At 37.3% G+C, this 18,289-nt stretch overlaps 1 protein-coding gene across 2 annotated transcripts in view; it reads left to right on the plus strand.

Annotated features, from left to right (window-relative positions):
* MAP3K20 (mitogen-activated protein kinase kinase kinase 20) overlaps positions 1-18,289 on the plus strand; it is a 128,829-nt gene that overhangs the window by 54,426 nt on the left and 56,114 nt on the right. For both annotated transcript variants that reach the window (XM_070731769.1, XM_070731768.1), the window contains exons 9-11: positions 1,226-1,300; positions 7,845-7,951; positions 13,270-13,405. In XM_070731769.1, coding sequence (XP_070587870.1) covers positions 1,226-1,300; positions 7,845-7,951; positions 13,270-13,405 — 318 coding nt within the window. The remainder of the gene's footprint in view (positions 1-1,225; positions 1,301-7,844; positions 7,952-13,269; positions 13,406-18,289) is intronic.

Here is an 18,289-nt window from a genome sequence, read left to right on the forward strand (position 1 = left end):
AACACTGCTCTATAGCACACCATCTCATTTATTTACAAAGCAGTGTGGAAAATAACCAATGAAAAAGTATGTTTAAGTATTTAATGTGCTCCGACAAAAGACAGATGGATTTAATGTAAACCAAAGTAAACAAGAATATTTCAAGAATGGGGAAATAGTTACTTCATGCTATATTGGGTATATATAGAAAACTACTGTATATTGGGTATGAAAGCAAGATAAATGTAATGTAATTTTTAAAGATTTGTAGACATTACAGGGATATAGTTCCAAAAACCTTTCCCTCCAAAAAAAGTTATACTGTACAGTATTATTTTTCCCACAATGGTAAGAGATTTAGGAAGGTTTTCCCCATAATATAACCCCGTAATATATAGTGCTCAAAAAAATAAAGGGAACACTTTTATAACTCCAAGTAAATCAAACGTCTGTGAAATCAAACTGTCCAGTTAGGAAGCAACATTGATTGACAATCAATTTCACATGTTGTTGTGCACATTCAACTTTGTACAGAACAAAGTATTCAATGAGAATATTTCATTCATTCAGATCTAGGGTGTGTTCTTTGAGTGTTCCCTTTAATTTTTTGAGCAGTATATATTAAAAAAAACCCAATAGGATAAAAAAAAATTGAGTGCATCCATATTTTCAGCATTTAAAAACTGAGTCTTACAAAGACTGAACTTATATATATATAACTTATATATCTAGAAGAAATACTTTGCACTAATAGTGCAGTTAAACTAGGCTATCTAGTTGTGGTTCATTTCACACAAAACCCAAAGTATGCAATGCAGCATGTGTAGTATTTATCTCAGCAGCAATGATGTTTTGCAGTGATCTTTTGATCTTCTCAATTTCTTAGGAAAATAATAGCTTGGCTTACTGTCACCATCTCCTTCTAGGTATTGGCATTTTGGTATGATATCCTCTGTTCTCTTCTGTTTTTATGGCAAGCTCTGATCTATTTTTAGTTCTATTGCAAACTGGTAAAATACAAATATCTTCATATTTTAGATTTTCTAAAATTTGAAAATCTATGGATTGATGATAGGTTATTCATTTATGTCATGGGTGCATCATGTTGCCGTCATGTGCTGTTTCGTGATGTTTTTCCCATTTGCGGAACTGGACTGGGCATGGCCTGCACATGATGCAGCTGGTCCATGGACTGCCAATTTGACACCCTTGATTTATGTTCACTACTTTCTCCCTTCTGTTTCAGAGACTGACCATTCCAAGTAGCTGTCCTGCAAGCTTTGCAGAATTGATGCTTCAATGTTGGGAAGCAGACCCAAAGGTATTTCTTTAAACTGATATACTGTTATATTAATTTTATCATTGAATTTATCAAGAGCCGTGGTTAGAATGCAGTACTGCAGGCTAATTCACTGCTCATTGCCAACAGTTCAATCCTGACTGGCTCAAGGTTGACTCAGCCTTCCATTGATAAGATTCAGATTGTTGGGGGCAATATGCTGACTCTGTAAACTTCTTAAAGAGGGTTATAAAGCACTGTGAAGGAGCATATAGGTTTAAGTGCTATTGCTATCATTTATTTATTTATTTTTATTTATTTATTGCATTTGTATGCCGCCCCTCTCTGCAGACTCGGGGCGGCTAACAACAGCAATAAAACAGCATATAATAATAATCCAATACTAAAACAGTTAAAAACCCTTATTATAAAACCAAACATACATACAGGCATACCATGCATAAAATTGTAAAGGTCTAGGGGGAAAGAGTATCTCAGTTCCCCCATGCCTGGCGGCAGAGGTGGGTTTTAAGCAGCTTACGAAAGGCAAGGAGGGTGGGGGCAATTCTAATCTCTGGGGGGAGTTGGTTCCAAAGGGCTGGGGCCGCCACAGAGAAGGCTCTTCTCTGTGGCGACATTGTTTAGTTGACGGGACCTGGAGAAGACCCACTCTGTGGGACCTAACTGGTCGCTGGGATTCGTGCAGCAGAAGGCGGTCCCTGAGATAATCTGGTCCGGTGCCATGAAGGGCTTTATAGGTCATAACCAACACTTTGAATTGTGACCGGAAACTGATCGGCAACCAATGCAGACTGCGGAGTGTTGGAGTAACATGGGCATATTTGGGAAAGCCCATGATTGCTCTCGCAGCTGCATTCTGCACGATCTGAAGTTTCCGAACACTTTTCAAAGGTAGCCCCATGTAGAGAGCGTTACAGTAGTCGAGCCTCGAGGTGATGAGGGCATGAGTGACTGTGAGCAGTGACTCCCGATCCAGATAGGGCCGCAACTGGTGCACCAGGCGAACCTGGGCAAATGCCCCCCTCGCCACAGCTGAAAGATGTTTCTCTAATGTGAGCTGTGTTTACTGTTTTAACTGCACTTTCAGGAAATAGGCTGGTGCTGAACATTGGCGGCTTAGAAACCCCTAGTTTAATGTGCCAAACATTACATCCAAAGTTGGGCTGGGCAATGACATTTTTGTGAAGGAAATTTTGAGAATTCTTTAGCTATTATAAAAGAAGAAGAAGAATTTATTAAATTTGTATGACCTCTCCTCTCTTCCCCAACCTGTCCCAAAATCTGAAAATTTGGTCCCTGCCAATTGTGGCTGGCTGTTCTGAACTCTAACACTCTTGCTATGACCAGTCGTTACCCATGTCTGATTGGAAGGAAGACATAATGCAGAATGAAGAAACACACTCTTCAGTGTGTGTGTCTGCATCTTGATCAGTGATGGCCACCCTATGGCATGGGTGCTACAGGTGGCACGCGAAGTCATATCTGCTGGCACACGAGCCATTGCCCTAGCTCAATTCCAATGTGCATGTGTGCTAGTCAGCTGATTTTTGGCTCACACAGAGGCTCTGGGAGGGTGTTTTTGACTTCCAGAGAGCCTCCTGGGAGATGGGGAAGGGAGTTTTTACTCTCCCTGGGCTCCAGGGAAGCATTTGGAGCCTGGAGAGGCCACTTCCAGCCCCCAGAGGGCCTCCGGGGGGCAGGGAAAGCTGTTTTCGCCCTCCGCAGGCATTGAATTATGGTTGTGGGCACTCGTGTATCCGCGATAGACCACATGCACGTTCTTTTGGCACCAGAGGAAAAAAAGGTTCACCATCACTGATCTAGATTATGCTTCTACTACTCCTAAAAGCATTATACACTAAAGTAGTCTTCCCCAATCTTTCTTCTCCCATGCAACTTGACTGGCAAAAACTAGGTAGCTACATTTAGATCCTGCTTCAAAGGTTTGGGTAAAATATTGTGTGTGAACCTGTCATAAAATTAATAAAACAGCAACTGTTTAGTTTTAAAAGTAGCTGGGTTATAATCCAATGCAGATGGACCAAAAATGACAAGGCAGTACAGAAAAACAGAAAAAGAAATATCTTCACTTAATAGGCAATTCTTACACAGAAGAACAGTTGTCTCTTTTTGTTACACACACACACAGACACACACACACACACACACGAGAATGAATATATATATATATAATGATGTTTGACATTTGAAATGAAGAAATTGTCTCTCTTTTATAATGTGAAAATCACTTGGATCTGTCTGGGAGAGACACCTCAGCATTGTTCCTAATTGTTTTTGTGCACCCAAATTAAAATGCACGTTTTAATTGCCGCATCTGTAATTTTAGCAGAAATGGTATAATTACAGGCGTGATGCAGAGAGAGTGTGTCTCATCCCTTTATTATGTATCCACGTTTTGGTTTCCACCTTTTGTCTTAACCTTGTCTGGGGTCTGTCAAACAGACTAGCGAAGGCAATGCACTTTTGAGAAGCATTTTGCTAAGACTTTTGCAGTTTTCAACAATTATCCCACTTTTTGCACTGTAACAAAAGAAGCTTTAAATTCAGAAGAGAATGCGGGCAAATTATGACTGCTTTGTCTGAGTCCATTCAGATTGGCTTGGGCTGTGCATATCCCCATCTTCCTCTGCTTTGTTACTGGACTTTAGGATGACCTGATTTCCCATATACAAAATTCTGTTGAAAAAGTAAAGAAAATTAATATATTAGCATTGTTAAGTAATTCATGCGATTACACCAGATTCTCCCAGATGTTTAGAAGAGTTAATGTTATATTGCATTTTACTATCAAATTATAAGTGTAAAGTCCACACACTTTTGGAAAATGTTTGTACAGACTAATATGTTGTGCTTGGAGATCAGAAATCTCACAGAAATAAAATATGGGCATTTATATCATGTTCAAAATGTCATGATGCTGTATGAAAAAGGTAGGAATTGCTAAATCTTCCCAAATTTTATCATTTAATTGAGTTAGATTCAGACCTTAGGAAAATTTTCTTCCTCCTTCTTTTTAATTGCAGGTTTCAATATTTTTATATATATTTTCCCTTTAATGGCTTTTTTTTTTAAAGAAAAGAAGAGTTTTGCTTTTTCAAGTTGATCCAATATTTTTAGTCTGGCCTCTGTATTAGAAAAATGGAGTAGTAGTTACTAATAGAACAGGCATATAAACCTCCACTTGTGCGAGTGAATCAAAATTGACTAACAGTTTATAAAACACCAACAAAGGGTTTCTAATATTTTAAATTCATATTAAGTCCAAAGCCAGACTGGCCAAAAACACTTTATTAAAAATTGAAGCATTAAAGCTTGGGACTATATATGAAAAATTGCCAAAATAGTAATTTCTGGTAAAAGTTACCCCAAATGGAAATTACAAGAATATTTCATCAACTTGGGAAATTCCTACTACTAGTTGTTTTTCCATTATAAGATGCAGAGGAAATTATAATTTGCTTTTTGGAGTATAAATTCTGTGAAGCTATATCCAACTTCCTGAATTGATGTAGCTGTGCAGTCGGAACAAGCATTATTCTTTCTTCTCGTTATCCAAAAATTGGAATTACCAGTATTAGCTGTGTTTTAGATTCTTTTCACTCCACCATGCCTTAACCAGTAGTCATTTAGCTTTGCAATTTATGTTGCAGGTTTAAAACTGTTTTTAAAAAACCCAACACAAAATAACAGCAGATTTCTAATAAAAATATAGAGAAATTGTAAGGAAAACACTAGCATGTGTTGCTTACTTTAACAGCAACGGAGAATTAACCTGCCTTCCACTTCACTAAGTGGAAATTAGGATGCTGCTATGCATTGAATAGAGAGTGCTCACTTCTGAACCTCTTCTTTCTGTGGGGAATGAATTTCTTAATTTATTTTGCAGGATGGTTCTTTTATTTACCTGCTGACTCCAACATCAAAGTGAATTTGATTTTTTAAAAAAACTGTAATTTAAAAGAGATTTGGATTCAAGGAGATTTTAGTAGTTTATTGGTACAGCAGTTTCAGGAAAAGGCTTCAGTCTTTTCAGATGCCTCCAGCAATATACTTAATCTATCTGAAAAACATCCTAAAACCAATTTCTTAAAACCAGTGACTCACATTCACCCAATCATATATACAGTGGTGCCTCTACTTACGAACTTAATTCATTCCATGACCAGGTTGTTAAGTAGAAAGGTTTGTAAGTAGAAGCAATTTTCCCCATAGGAATCAATGTAAAAGCAAATAATGCGTGCGATTGGGGAAACCACAGGGAGGGTGGAGGCTTCTCTCAGCCTTTTCCGGCCCCGTTTCCTCCCAAGGATTCCTAGAGAGGCCCCACAGAGGCTTCTCCCTGCCCTTTCCGGTTACACTTTCGGAGGCTCGGGTTTGTAAGTGGAAAATGGTTCTTGAGAAGAGGCAAAAAAATCTTGAACAACCCAGTTCTTATCTAGAAAAGTTTGTAAGTGGAGACGTTTGTAGGTAGAGGTACCATTGTATATGATTCATATATAAGTTCATTCATTGATAGTGAAAAGAAAGCTGAGCCCCATATGGTCTTTCATTTTGTACAGTTCTTGCATAATTGTTTTATCTGAGTTGCGCTACTAAAAGTCTACTAGAAAATAAATACAACAGCAAAACACGCATTAAATTCAATGGCTGAACATTATTGTAGGAGGATACATTCCAGTGGGGAACTAATAATGGAAGAAATTGAGTTGCTTGTAATATCATTTCAGCGATTCAGGAGGAAATCTTATCTATTGAATGTGTATTAAAAAGATTAAAGTACTAAGGTTAAAATCAAAGGGTACAGAACAAAAAAATCAAAAGAGCTAGCAACACAGAAATTACCATTACTTTCAACCTTCCATTTTCATTCACTAAGTCAAGTGCTTCTCAAACCTGGGGAAATTGCCTCGAATTTGATAAAAGTGTTCTTTCTTTGGGTATCAATACCCAATCATAACAGGAACATTTAAATTGACGTAAATTGTTTTGACCAGACTGGGTGAAAAGGATTTTCCGATAAACAGTTTTGGGTAATGAAGGCAAAAGTTTAGAAAGCCTGGAGTAGAATTAATTTAGTAACTAACAATCCTAGACATCTTGAACCAAGATATCCTTCTGTTTATATTTGTGTTGCATCCCTGGGTACAAAAACAGAATATTGTCTACAGGTCCCTTTCCTCAGTGAAGGGCTACCAAAATCTTTACTACCACAGTGGGCGTGGCTTATGCAGGATGCCCTGCATTTTCTTTCAACATCTTTCTGGGCAAATTGGGTGCTCTGGGGTGGAGCTCCATTTTCGCTACCCCACTGCGTCCCCCACCCCAATCCGGACAGCATCCCACCCTTGCCTTTCCTGCATGTGCAGTACATAACTGTTAGATATGCTGCCCAGTTACCTGCCCAGCTACAGGGTAAAAAGTAAAAAGTTCAGATTTGTTTATTGCATGTTGATTGGTTAGCCGCTTTTTGGCACTAAAATTGTAGCAATGTAAAAGCTGCCTGTTGCTGGGGCTAGTTTATATAAATACTGAGAACTGTCATTGTATTGCACTCTCAATACACAGTTACTAATTGACTGAGTTAGGCTACCTTGTTCCTGTCAGAAAAATAAACTTGCTTTTGATCCAACTTATATTGAGAGTTATTACATTGGCGACGAGGAGGTCGACCCTCCGTGTGCTACCATGGCTACTCCTTCTGTAGTCCAACCACCAGAATTTTTCGACCCAGAAAAAACGACCTGGACAGCCTACATGGCTAAATTTGAAATATTTTTGGAGGCAACCGGAATGAAAGACGCCAACAGCGGCTGCAAGCGTGCCCTTTTCCTAAATTACTGCGGCACCCAGATTTTTGATCTAGCGGAAACCCTCACAGACCCAGAACCAGCAAACTCTGTTTCGTGGGACACTCTTTCTACAAAGCTAGCCACTCACTTCAAGCCAACGAAGCCAGCCAGAGTGTTTCGCCATCAATTCTCCCGAATGGCGCAAGCCGAGGGGGAATCAATCAATTAGTTCGCAACCCGCCTGCAGACTGTACTCTCAAAATGCCAATTTAAGTTCAAGCAGTTATGCGGTGTATTTCCACTGCACATCTGTCTGAAAGATTACAACCTTTCCAGAGCCATCACTGAGAATAGGAAACAAGGATAGATTTTTTTTATTGTATCCAGTTGATAAAAATTACAAAGTAGATTAAGGATACTGTAACTCTTTTATTGTATTATTTTACATGAGTAATCTGGAAGGTCCATTCAGGTCAGCGTCTTGTTATATTACAATTTTAAGATATTTTTCTATTGAAATTTAAAAGCAGCAAGTTCTGCATTTATAGCTATAATAATTTACAGCTCTGTGTTGTTTACCTAATAATTATCTAGTCAGCATCCCAGTATGAGTTCCATTGCAGTTTTAGACTTGCTGCTTTCATTGGAAAATGTTATTAATTCCGCAAATGGTGTGATATTAAAATGTAGGTTTACAAAACGTATGTGCGTGATAATGTGCATAATGATGTATGTATTGCTTTGTGTGTCTTCAGAAGAGACCCTCTTTCAAGCAGATCATTTCGATTTTGGACTCCATGTCAAATGACAGCAACCTTCCAGACCAATGCAATTCATTCCTGCATAACAAGGCAGAATGGCGGTGAGTCCTTGTAATTCCCACCAATAATTATGACATTACCTGTGGGGAGAAATATTTTTCCAAAAAAACCACACAGCCAAAATTAAACATCCAGTATTTGAATTTTCAAAATTGTGCTACCACCACCTATAGCCACCATTGTTTCACTGTGTTTCCCATTGTTTGTTCCATGTTGGTACTTATTCTGCATAATGATGATCAGAAACAAGTTTGCAAATTGTGTTTGGTATATTTAGAAGCAATGAGTTGATTTAAATCAGATGTATAGCAAAATGGCCCAGTCAGCTCCCAAAATTAAATTTGTAAGCATTAAGAATGATAGTAACAGCTATGAAACAAGGGACAAGAACTAAGTTGCAAAATTTGGGAAGAAAATGTTCTTGTCATAATAATTTATTAGTCATCTAGAGCCAGAAAAGCAGGATAATCAGCATGGAGTAAGCAGATGTCATATTTACCATCTTAAAAATTTGTAGTCATTATTTGGTCATTTTCATAGATACTTTATTGCAAAACTCTCTTCTGTTTTTTTACTGAAAAAGTTCCCCAGAGAATTTTCTAGGCTAGATTTATGAAGCATTATGTATCCCGGCTACCTGTTTTTGGTATCTCTTGTTCTTGTTGTTCTTTCCCAGGTTACACAGCTATAAAATTATGAGTGCAAGTGGTTACCAAATTGAAAGAGATTGGGTGGGATCCAGTTTTAATCATTTCTACTTAAATTAGTCTTGACTTTATTATTTCCATTGATCTAAGTGAGTCTTCTCTAAGTATGTCAGACTTGCCATCCACTATTAACATCCTTCGTTTGTGGTGCCTTCTGTACTAAAAATCTTTTTTTCCAGACATAAACCTTGTGATATTTAGCTGGGATTATTCCACAGAAATACTTTTATGTCCAATCTTTAAACCACTTCAGTCAGATGTGTGCATAAATTTAGAAATAAAATATATTGATACATTTACAACAACTCTGCTTAAAGATGAAAAAGGATCTATACAAGAAGAGGATAATAGCAACGAATTTTGCTGTAGTCTAAATTAAGAAACATTGGCCATTCTCCAGGTAATGCAGAGCACAATTTAGTAGTCTACTTGATGGTTATATGCCTGCCTCATTTGGAGACTGGCAAAGATAGTCCTTGCAAGAAAGATTAGCATCTAAGCATGTAAATAATATTTAAAATCCCAGGATGAATAATAACATCCTAAACTTTAAGGGGGGAAATAGTGGTGAACTGATAACAAGCGAGAGAATTTCACTTGCAGGGATGGAAAATGTGAGCACAGATGGGAGGTTTGAGCCAAGTCACATGATGCAAGTATAAATAGCCTGTTTTAGAACTGACATTCTTCTTGCACTGACTCAGCAGAGTGGCAATAATCCACACTTGCACAGCCCTCTGAAGACCAGGATTTATTGTGCCATCTACTGGTGCAAACTGCAAAACACAATGGAGATAGTTTCAAGTTTCCTATAATTCTTCGTGATGAATTCTTCCACATAATCAAGAGCAGGTCCCACTTATTTTATACAAAGTGACTTAAGATTACCGAATTTCCAGACATGTTTAGATTTTCCAATTGAATCCAGGCAATCTGTATGGGTTTTTACAGGTTGCTAAACTGGGAAATTGTTTCTAATGTTATTAAAAACTTGAAGTACCTACCTAGCTAGGGTAGGGACTGCCTTTTGTTTTTAAAAAAGGATGATTGTTTAGATTTGTAAGGGAGCAATACAATATAATGGTGTTACATAGGTCAATGCAAGTATTTAAGTATATTTTTAAAAGTACAATCTTGGTAACAATTTTTGAGATTTCTAGGAGCCACACCCAAGGATTTCTGGAGGACATATGTACTTCAGGATCTCAATTTGTACATAATTAAATCTTATTGTATTTAGAAACTTAGATGAAAATAATAAAGAGGAGGAGACATAAAATAAAACTTGGGAAAAACAGGAATTGTGCCACGTTTTATTAGTGATGTTTGAACAACCTGTCCTCTTTCATAAAATAGTTTACCTACCAAAAACTGGTACTTTGTAATGAGCTTTTTAATCTTGGAAGTAACACATTAAAAACCAAGGTCCAAGTTGCTTTAATGGATATTGTTAAAAACCACGTATTGACCACAGATATAATACATGTAATATATTTAGCCTTTTCTCCTAATTTATTGTTTGGTTGAAAATGTTACTGAGATAGCTCCAGTAATTATAGGAAGCCTCTAGAACATTATAAAATGTAGCATAGGGATAATTGGTGAAATTCCCTCTCAGCATGACTGGCTGGGGAATTCTGGGAGTTTAAAAGTTGTGAGAGTTGGACACTTCCTGGTATAATAAATAATTTCCTGGAAATTATTAATGAAGCTATTATTACACTTTATTTCAGTGTAGACAGCAGGAAATGCTAATTTGTAGGAGTACTAAAATAGAACATACATAATCACCAATGCTCAATATAAATTAATAAACTTGTAGAATAAGATACGTTAATTGAGTGATGTATAGAAGCTTTCTGTTCAATTACATTTTTATTATGTATATTTTAAAGAATACAGCCTTTTAGAGAATCTAACCTTTCTCTACAAAGTACTTTCTTGTCTAATGAAGAGAGATAATTACAACACATATACAATATAATTTTTGACATTTAGAAAATGTTATTAAGGACAAAGACTTTAAAGTTGGATAACAGTTTGATACGTTTTAAAATAAACAAATAAGCAGTGCAAGTATTTTTTTTAATTTAAGATTCTCTCTATGCCAATGCATCTGGTGTCCTTCAGGCTTGAATCAAAACTAACATGGTTTAGTGTGATGTCTGATTCAAATGAACAGTAAGATAGCATCTTTAGATTCTACAGGGTTTCAATGGCACTGTGGTTTTAGAAGTTTCCCATACATCATACCAAAAAGTGGCAAAACATCATTTTTACTGTATGTTTCTCATTGTGTTTGGTTAAGCCTGCAAAACTGGATTTGGATCAAGGCTGCACCACCAACCATTAAATAAAGTATATTAAAACTGAGCGTTGGGACTTAATCTGTGATGATTATTTGCCTTAGGCCACACCAGTTGACAGTTGGGGTCATTTTGGGGTTAGGCATGCAATTTAGGCAAAAGAATTTATAGTAAGATTCACAGGGATCCTTGGATCACAATTCTAAGGATCTTTTCTAACCAGACAATAGCAAGTGCAAAAAAAAAAAGGTGCCTTGAACCCTGAAGAGTTTTATTAAAGAGGAAAACCATGCTTCAAATCAGGAATGGAAACCATTTTGGTTAATTTAAGGAAAACCTAGCAAAAGGACTTCGCTACTGAACAGTAAATCTGAAAGATGAAAATAATATGATATTTCCATTCCATCCTTCATATTTTAGAGAAAATCAACGATTTCCCCAAATAGAATTTTCTTTTTTACCTTCAAGTTTATTCCTCTCAATAAAACAATTTTACAGTGCAAGTCTACATTTATTTATTTAGTTAGTTTTTAAGGTCACCCAATCAAAACAGCTCTGAGCAACCTTAAAAAAAACAACACCATGATCAGTAAGGTTTACTTGTACTGGTGATGAGTCAGTAAGTTTGGGGCTGACTTCTGAATATACAACTATGCTGTAAAACTCCTTCCTCCATTCAACTTAAAAGTTACCTTGATCATTATGCATCTACTGTTCTGGGATGTTGACACGTTATGCATAATTAAAATGTTAATTACTATTATTTCAAATGCATTAGGAATTCTGTTTCTTTAAAATTAAAATGGTAATAGCTGATCTATTAAACTAGGTTTGAGCCACTATACCAACTATACCCTGTGGAATCTAAGGATGCTATCTAACTAAGTGACTAGGTTTAAAAGAGCCATTAATAGATAGTATTAATAGATTAATACTATTATTAGTATTATGAATGATATATTAAACAAGGCAGAACTATTGTAATTAATTAATTAATTGATTGATTGATTGATTGATTGATTTATATACTGCTCATTCCAAAACGGACTCATTAGCATACTTCCAAGGTCTCTGCCAACTCTATTATTGTGTTCTATGTTCTATGATCTGCTACCTAAAGTATTTTAAGTCAGCTTATACTCCATAGTCCTGTAAAAGCTTTGCCACTCTTGAAGCAAAATATAGTGGGATTGAGATGGTTACACTTCCAAGCTTTGAAAACGGATCATTACGCTTCAGACTTCAAGGGTGGGGGAGTATTTTTCCTAATGAAAGAAAGAAAAGCAGCCCAGTAGGAAAAAAGCTAGGAATGAAACATTTTCCTCATATGCTACTGATTTTATATACAAGCAAAAAATATTGTTAGTGAGACTCATTAGAAAATGTATTTCAAAGGAGTAGAAAAGACTAGAATTCACTTTCAGCTCATCTTCACATCTGGAGATTAATTATTTTTAAAGGACATGTCTACATGATTCATAAATACTTGTAAATAAATTGCATAATTTTTAAAAAAACAGCATTGCTTCACTCCTATAGGAAAGTATCTTAAATCATATTTTTCTGCTTCAGTTTTAAAGTAGAATTTCCCCTCCTTTTCCAACAAAAAGTCTTGCTATGGACATGGTCGGTGGCCAGTAGTAGGTTCTAAATACCATCGCTGCCGACTCACTTGTGTGCATGCACAACGCTTCTGCACATGCGCAGAAGTGTCCCGGGTGGTGGGCGGAGCCTCCCACTGCCACCACTACTACTGGTTCACAGAACCAGGCCAAACTGTGAGCAACCAATCGTTGTCTGTGACACTTTATTGGACTGGATGAAGATTTCTAATCATATCGCGGCATTTCCAGATATTGTTCTCAAATGGCACACTTAATTGTACTTATATATATATCAACCTCATTGTTTCATACTAAAATATGAAGAGAACAAATGACAAATTGAAGAACTTAACTGTTCAGAATAAAGCTCCTCGTATGTTTGAAAAATGGACCCTCTTGGTTCACTCTCAGAAACACTTAATGTTTGACCCTTTCTTTGATGGGCTGATGCTGGGAGATAGTGAGTGGAAAGGGGTCTTGAAAAAGTGTCCGAGCTGGATGATTGAAGTAGCAACACATGGAGCCTGGCAAGCCTCAACTTGCATCAAGCTTCAAAAAGAGGACTTCAGTCTTTTTGTTTAGGGTTTAAACAAATGTCTACTCTGCTAATTACATGTCCTAGTTGAAACAGCACTATACTTTTCACTCTTTCACATTTCATTAACATTTGTATGGAAAATATTTGTGGACAATTTATTCCTGCCAAGGGAAGGTACAATTTAACAGATTTTTCTCTATTTAGATGTGAAATCGAGGCCACCTTAGAAAGGCTGAAGAGATTGGAACGCGATCTGAGCTTTAAAGAACAGGAATTAAAGGAAAGGGAAAAACGCTTGAGAATGTGGGAGCAGAAGCTAACTGAACAATCCAACACACCGGTAAGTACCGTTATATAGTTTTTGTTTAAAAATGGAATCATAAAATCCAACAAAAACGTGAACCTAAGAAATGTCTTAAGCTACACTTGCACTCCTATGGTAGGACTGTCACATTTTCCTGCTTTTGATTTCATTTAAAACTGTTGGGAAGTAGAGGTGAAGACTTTGAGAAATAAAGCAACCTTATTATAATACTTTATTAAAGTCCAAATAAATTACTCTTACATTTGCATTGAAAATAAGGTATCATCCCTCTAAATTAATTTGGCATATGGTAAATTTCAATGCAATTCTCAGATAAATTGATGTCGGATCGCAATCTACAGTAAATGCCATTATTCCCTGGGTCTTGTAGTTAGACGTATATATTTTAAATTGTGTGGAACTATTCACAAAGTAAAGGGCAATTCATATTTAATTTGAAAAGATTCAAATATTTTTCCTTTTGAATCTGGATTGCTGCACATATTGATAGAAGTTTAGCATAGTTGTTTATATCTTGGCTAACCAACTGGGGGGGGGGGAGACTTAAATGAATCATAGATGAAATCTACAAAATTCAAAGGACTTAATTAAAGATGTACTACTGTAGGCCTTAGATCCAATTTAATTTCCCAAAACATCAAAATACAATTGGAGCTCTTGCCAAAATTAAAAAGAAAAATCCCTTGCAACCCCATAGAAAGAAATAGCATGACGTAGTCAGTTTCATCTACATTGATGCCTCTGTTCTGGAGGCATATCAGATCTCTGAACCCTAGAGCTTAATTCTGAACCACTGTATTGTGAAACTGTCATAATATTAAGAACTTGGGTCAGTTGGGATGGGTTTTTTTAAAAAAAATACCAATAGTTATTACACTCATGTCCCACTTTTCCTTCGAGAAGTACAGAGCATCTGATTGGGGGAGAATCTGGGATCTCCACGTAAGAAACTCAACAGACTGTGATCTGCTTTGCTTTAACAATGGTGCCTTCAGGCTGCTACATGCATTGCACATTTTCAGAAGCAAATAAATACGTTTCAGGCATTCTGTTACGGAAATGACAAATCTTGTTGCTGTAAGATATATTGAGATTAGCGCATGGCTGTATAATTAGTGCAGCACAGGAAGTTGGTTCAAGATTTTTCTTCCCATTAATATACAGTAATGCAATCCATAAAAGTAGTGATTTTAGAAGGAACCAGGTGGGAGAGGCATAGAAATTGCACTGCGAACTATTTGCATTCATGTCTAAATGACTGTTTTGCTTTCTAAAGGGCAAAACATAAGTAACATTTTCTATCTAAATCTCAATCTTGCTTCCTAAAGCAAGATTCACCACTTAACTTCATATGCGGTGAAATGATATATTAATCATCACTTAATTTCATATGCAGTGAAAAGATATATATGCTCAAGTAATGGCTGCATTAAAAAACGGTATCTTTAAAAGTAGCTTTCAAGTAGAACACGATTACCTTAACATCTTATGGCATCTGTTGGTAGCAAACAGCTAAGCTTCTATTTGCATTATTTAATTACTGTATGTTGCATTTTACTTCTGCTCAAACTGACGAGCTAATAGTCTTCATCCACCACTGCCTCTTGATCCAGCATTCGTTTGCAATGTTTATAAAACTTGCAGATGTTGTCCTTCTGTGCTTCACTCTGCAGAATGCATTGTACTTGCCATTTAATCTAAGTTGGGATTTTGGCCTGTTCGCTCTTCCTGCACCTTCTTTCTGCGGCACAGCTTAATGGCATCCGTATGAATGACACTGCATGTGTATTCCAGCTGTGAACATGGAGTAGCCTATAATGATGAAGCATGAGTGTTTCCTAGAAGCAAGGTGTTCTCTGTTCTCTCTGGGTAGCCCGTAGGCTTCCTTTGATGTCTGCAAAGATTGAGTAGCTAAGATATAGGCCATCACCTATGTGGTTCACAGCATGAAACATAGCCATAATGAGCTGATCTTTTCCCTGAGTTGAGGCTAAGGGATTTTTATCCTGCACTATTGCTTTTTGCTGCGACTTTTTACTGACTGGCTTTGCTGAGAGAAAGTGTTGTGCTCACGTCTATTGTGCTCAGCGTAAACTTCTTTTCTATAGGATGTTAATACAACCCTTCTATGGCAAGCAAATGCCGTTTCCGGCTAAAATGATATTGAAAGTGTAGTACTTTTAAGCCCTGGGACCTATAGCTGAAAGGACTTCTGTATAATGAAAAGCCTTTGCCGCTTCCAAACCACCTTTCCCTCCCCTTTCCCTCCGCTTCTTAAGAAATTAACTTCAGAATTCATCTACATATAAAAACAAATTGCAGATGTCTTGTCAAGTAGTGGCCTGTATTTGAGAGAATACAGAAAGCAGGAGCAAATACATATCTGGATAAAAGAGGAAAAAAGAGCTGAGCTGATATGCATATTTTTTTCTTCTTTTTCCAGAATTCAAATCCCAGTGAATCAAGGCTCATGATTTGGTTTCATAAAGGACATTTGAAAAGGATATTATATTGCTGGCCCATCTTTAAAATGCTTCTGTTGCCTAAAAGGGAAAAAAAAGAGTTGACCTGTGGGAGTCATTAGCATCTTCAGCCTTTGGCCTCTTCAGGAGGTTTGAAGAAGCAAAAATGAGACTTTGGCCCCATAGTTACACACTGAGGCAATAGATCCCATAAAGGCAGCACCTTCCTAGATTGCAGGCAAAGCTCATCTTTGCAGCTTTTAAAAATACATTTCTTACATGTAAAGTGGCATGAATAATAAAAGGCCAACAATAGGATCAGGTGGCATGAATAATAAAAGGCCAACGATAGGATCAGGTGCACCTTAGATTAGCACCATGTTTAGCATGCTGTATATGAGGTCTTGCTCTCTCTTGATCAAGAAACAGAGCTCAGCACCTATGAAGATCGAAAGCCACAGATTGGTGCAGTGCGTTGTATAAGCCAGAGCAAAACCAGCTGTCATCCAAGATGGATAACACACACACACACACACACACACACAAATCCAAATTCTGTTTTTCAGGTGACAAATAAGAGTAGTGCATTTATAAAAATAAAAAATACTCTATTGTTTGGGCTTGCTTCACGTCATTGGTTTGAAATGATTTCTCCTGCAGGAGTTTTATCTAAACTAAACCCCATTGCTAGAGAAATTAACTGAAAGATGTGGTGATAGTATGGGTTTTGCGGAGTTATTTTGAAGCATGCTCCAGCTTTATAGCAGGGAGTTAGGCTACAATCAAGGTCAAAACAGGCAAGAGGTTAGCTGCTTCCGTCAAGTTGATGTGGCCATTTTGTTATGTAGATAGCTGCTCGACTCCTTCTTCCCCCTTACTAGCTCCTGACAAGAGATGCCCTTTCAGAAGCTGCTATTTTCATCTCAAGACAAGCTTCAAGCTCCACAGAGTGAAGGATTGCCTTGATATACAAATAACAACTTGCAACAGGCAGGGCAAGGGAGTTCTCTGCCCTCAGTAGTCTTGAGGCAGCTCTGGGTTTTACATAATCAAAATGTATTTTTGTTTTGCTTTGTTTATGCCTCCAAGGCAGAATTTTAATCTGGGATTACTGCTTTTGAAAATTCACTTCAGATGGGGCATAGGTGAACAAACACTGAAGTACAGTTCCTTTAATAACCAGGTTCGGTCCTTGTCGCTCCAAGAAATTGGGACAAAAGTAGGGAATACTTTAAAAACAAGATTAAGCTGCTTGCCTTTCCCTCCCTTTTTAAAAAGTAAACATTCTTTGTTCATGTCAAGGCTGCTGTTTCTAATAGTTCAGGTTTAACATGAGATGGTAAAAACACATATAGGTAAAAAGCCCGTTTTGTGAGCTTGTTTTTTCACGGTTCCAGTAAGAAATATTTATAGTCCTTCCACAGGGACATCCTTTACTGCAAAAGTGATTCAATCTTTTTAAGCTGGGAAGCTCAGCTCATTGTCAGTTTGGGGAAGAAATTCTCGTTTTTATTTATTTATTTTTTAAAAAGAAAAGCTTAATTAATATGCAAGAATTAGCGTATAGAACTTATGTCAGGAATTGGAAGCAGATGGAGACACATGCTAAGCAGAGAGTTTTCAAGTTTAGGGACTAAGCAGCAGCTGCTCAGCACCTGCTCCGTCATTGTCAAACATCGTGGTGACATTGACATGGAATTGAAAGGAGGACAAATTGAGCAGTTTTGTGGATATATTATGGAAACTCATCCCTCTTAGTCCTGATTTACGCATCCAAATACTGGCTACTTGTAATGTAACTCAAGAGTGTTCCGTGTAGCAAGCCATCAGTATGAAGCAGCCTTATTATTTATTTGGGGTATTTTTTTAATGCACTGATGCAAATACACACAGATCCCACAATATGCAATTTGGAGCTGTAGAGACAAGTGATAATAAACCTGAATGGAACAGGAAGGTGTTTCAAACAAATGGCCAGTTGCAGGGATGAAGCCACATCTGCTGCAGCGGGAGGCAGTTTTCTGCTGCTCTTTGTAAAAATCAACTAGGATTAGAATTTTAATCTTCATTCAAGAACATTTATACTAAAATCAGCACAGTAGGATTATTCTGGGTTTAGTGTGCTTAGCTTTCCGGGTGTCCTAAAGCGCCATAATATATCAAGCTATTCATTTTCCATATGGTGTGAACAACCATAGTTTTCCCTCCACTGGGCTTTGCTTCTTGATCCCATCTCCTTTGGGAATCACAGCAAAGCCTGTGTCAGACTTTCAATTTGTGGCTGCACAGAATCAGAAGGGCAACATCGCCGGTGTTTCTTAAGTGACCTTGGCTGCTCTCCAAGTCTCTAGATCAGTAGCCCCCAAACCTTTGGGACCAGTTCCGTGGAGAGAGGTTTTTCCACGGACTGGAGGGGCTGTGGTTTCAAGTGTTCCCT

The sequence above is a fragment of the Erythrolamprus reginae genome, chromosome 1 (genome assembly GCF_031021105.1).
Source record: "Erythrolamprus reginae isolate rEryReg1 chromosome 1, rEryReg1.hap1, whole genome shotgun sequence".
Classification (NCBI taxonomy): Eukaryota; Metazoa; Chordata; class Lepidosauria; order Squamata; family Dipsadidae; genus Erythrolamprus; species Erythrolamprus reginae.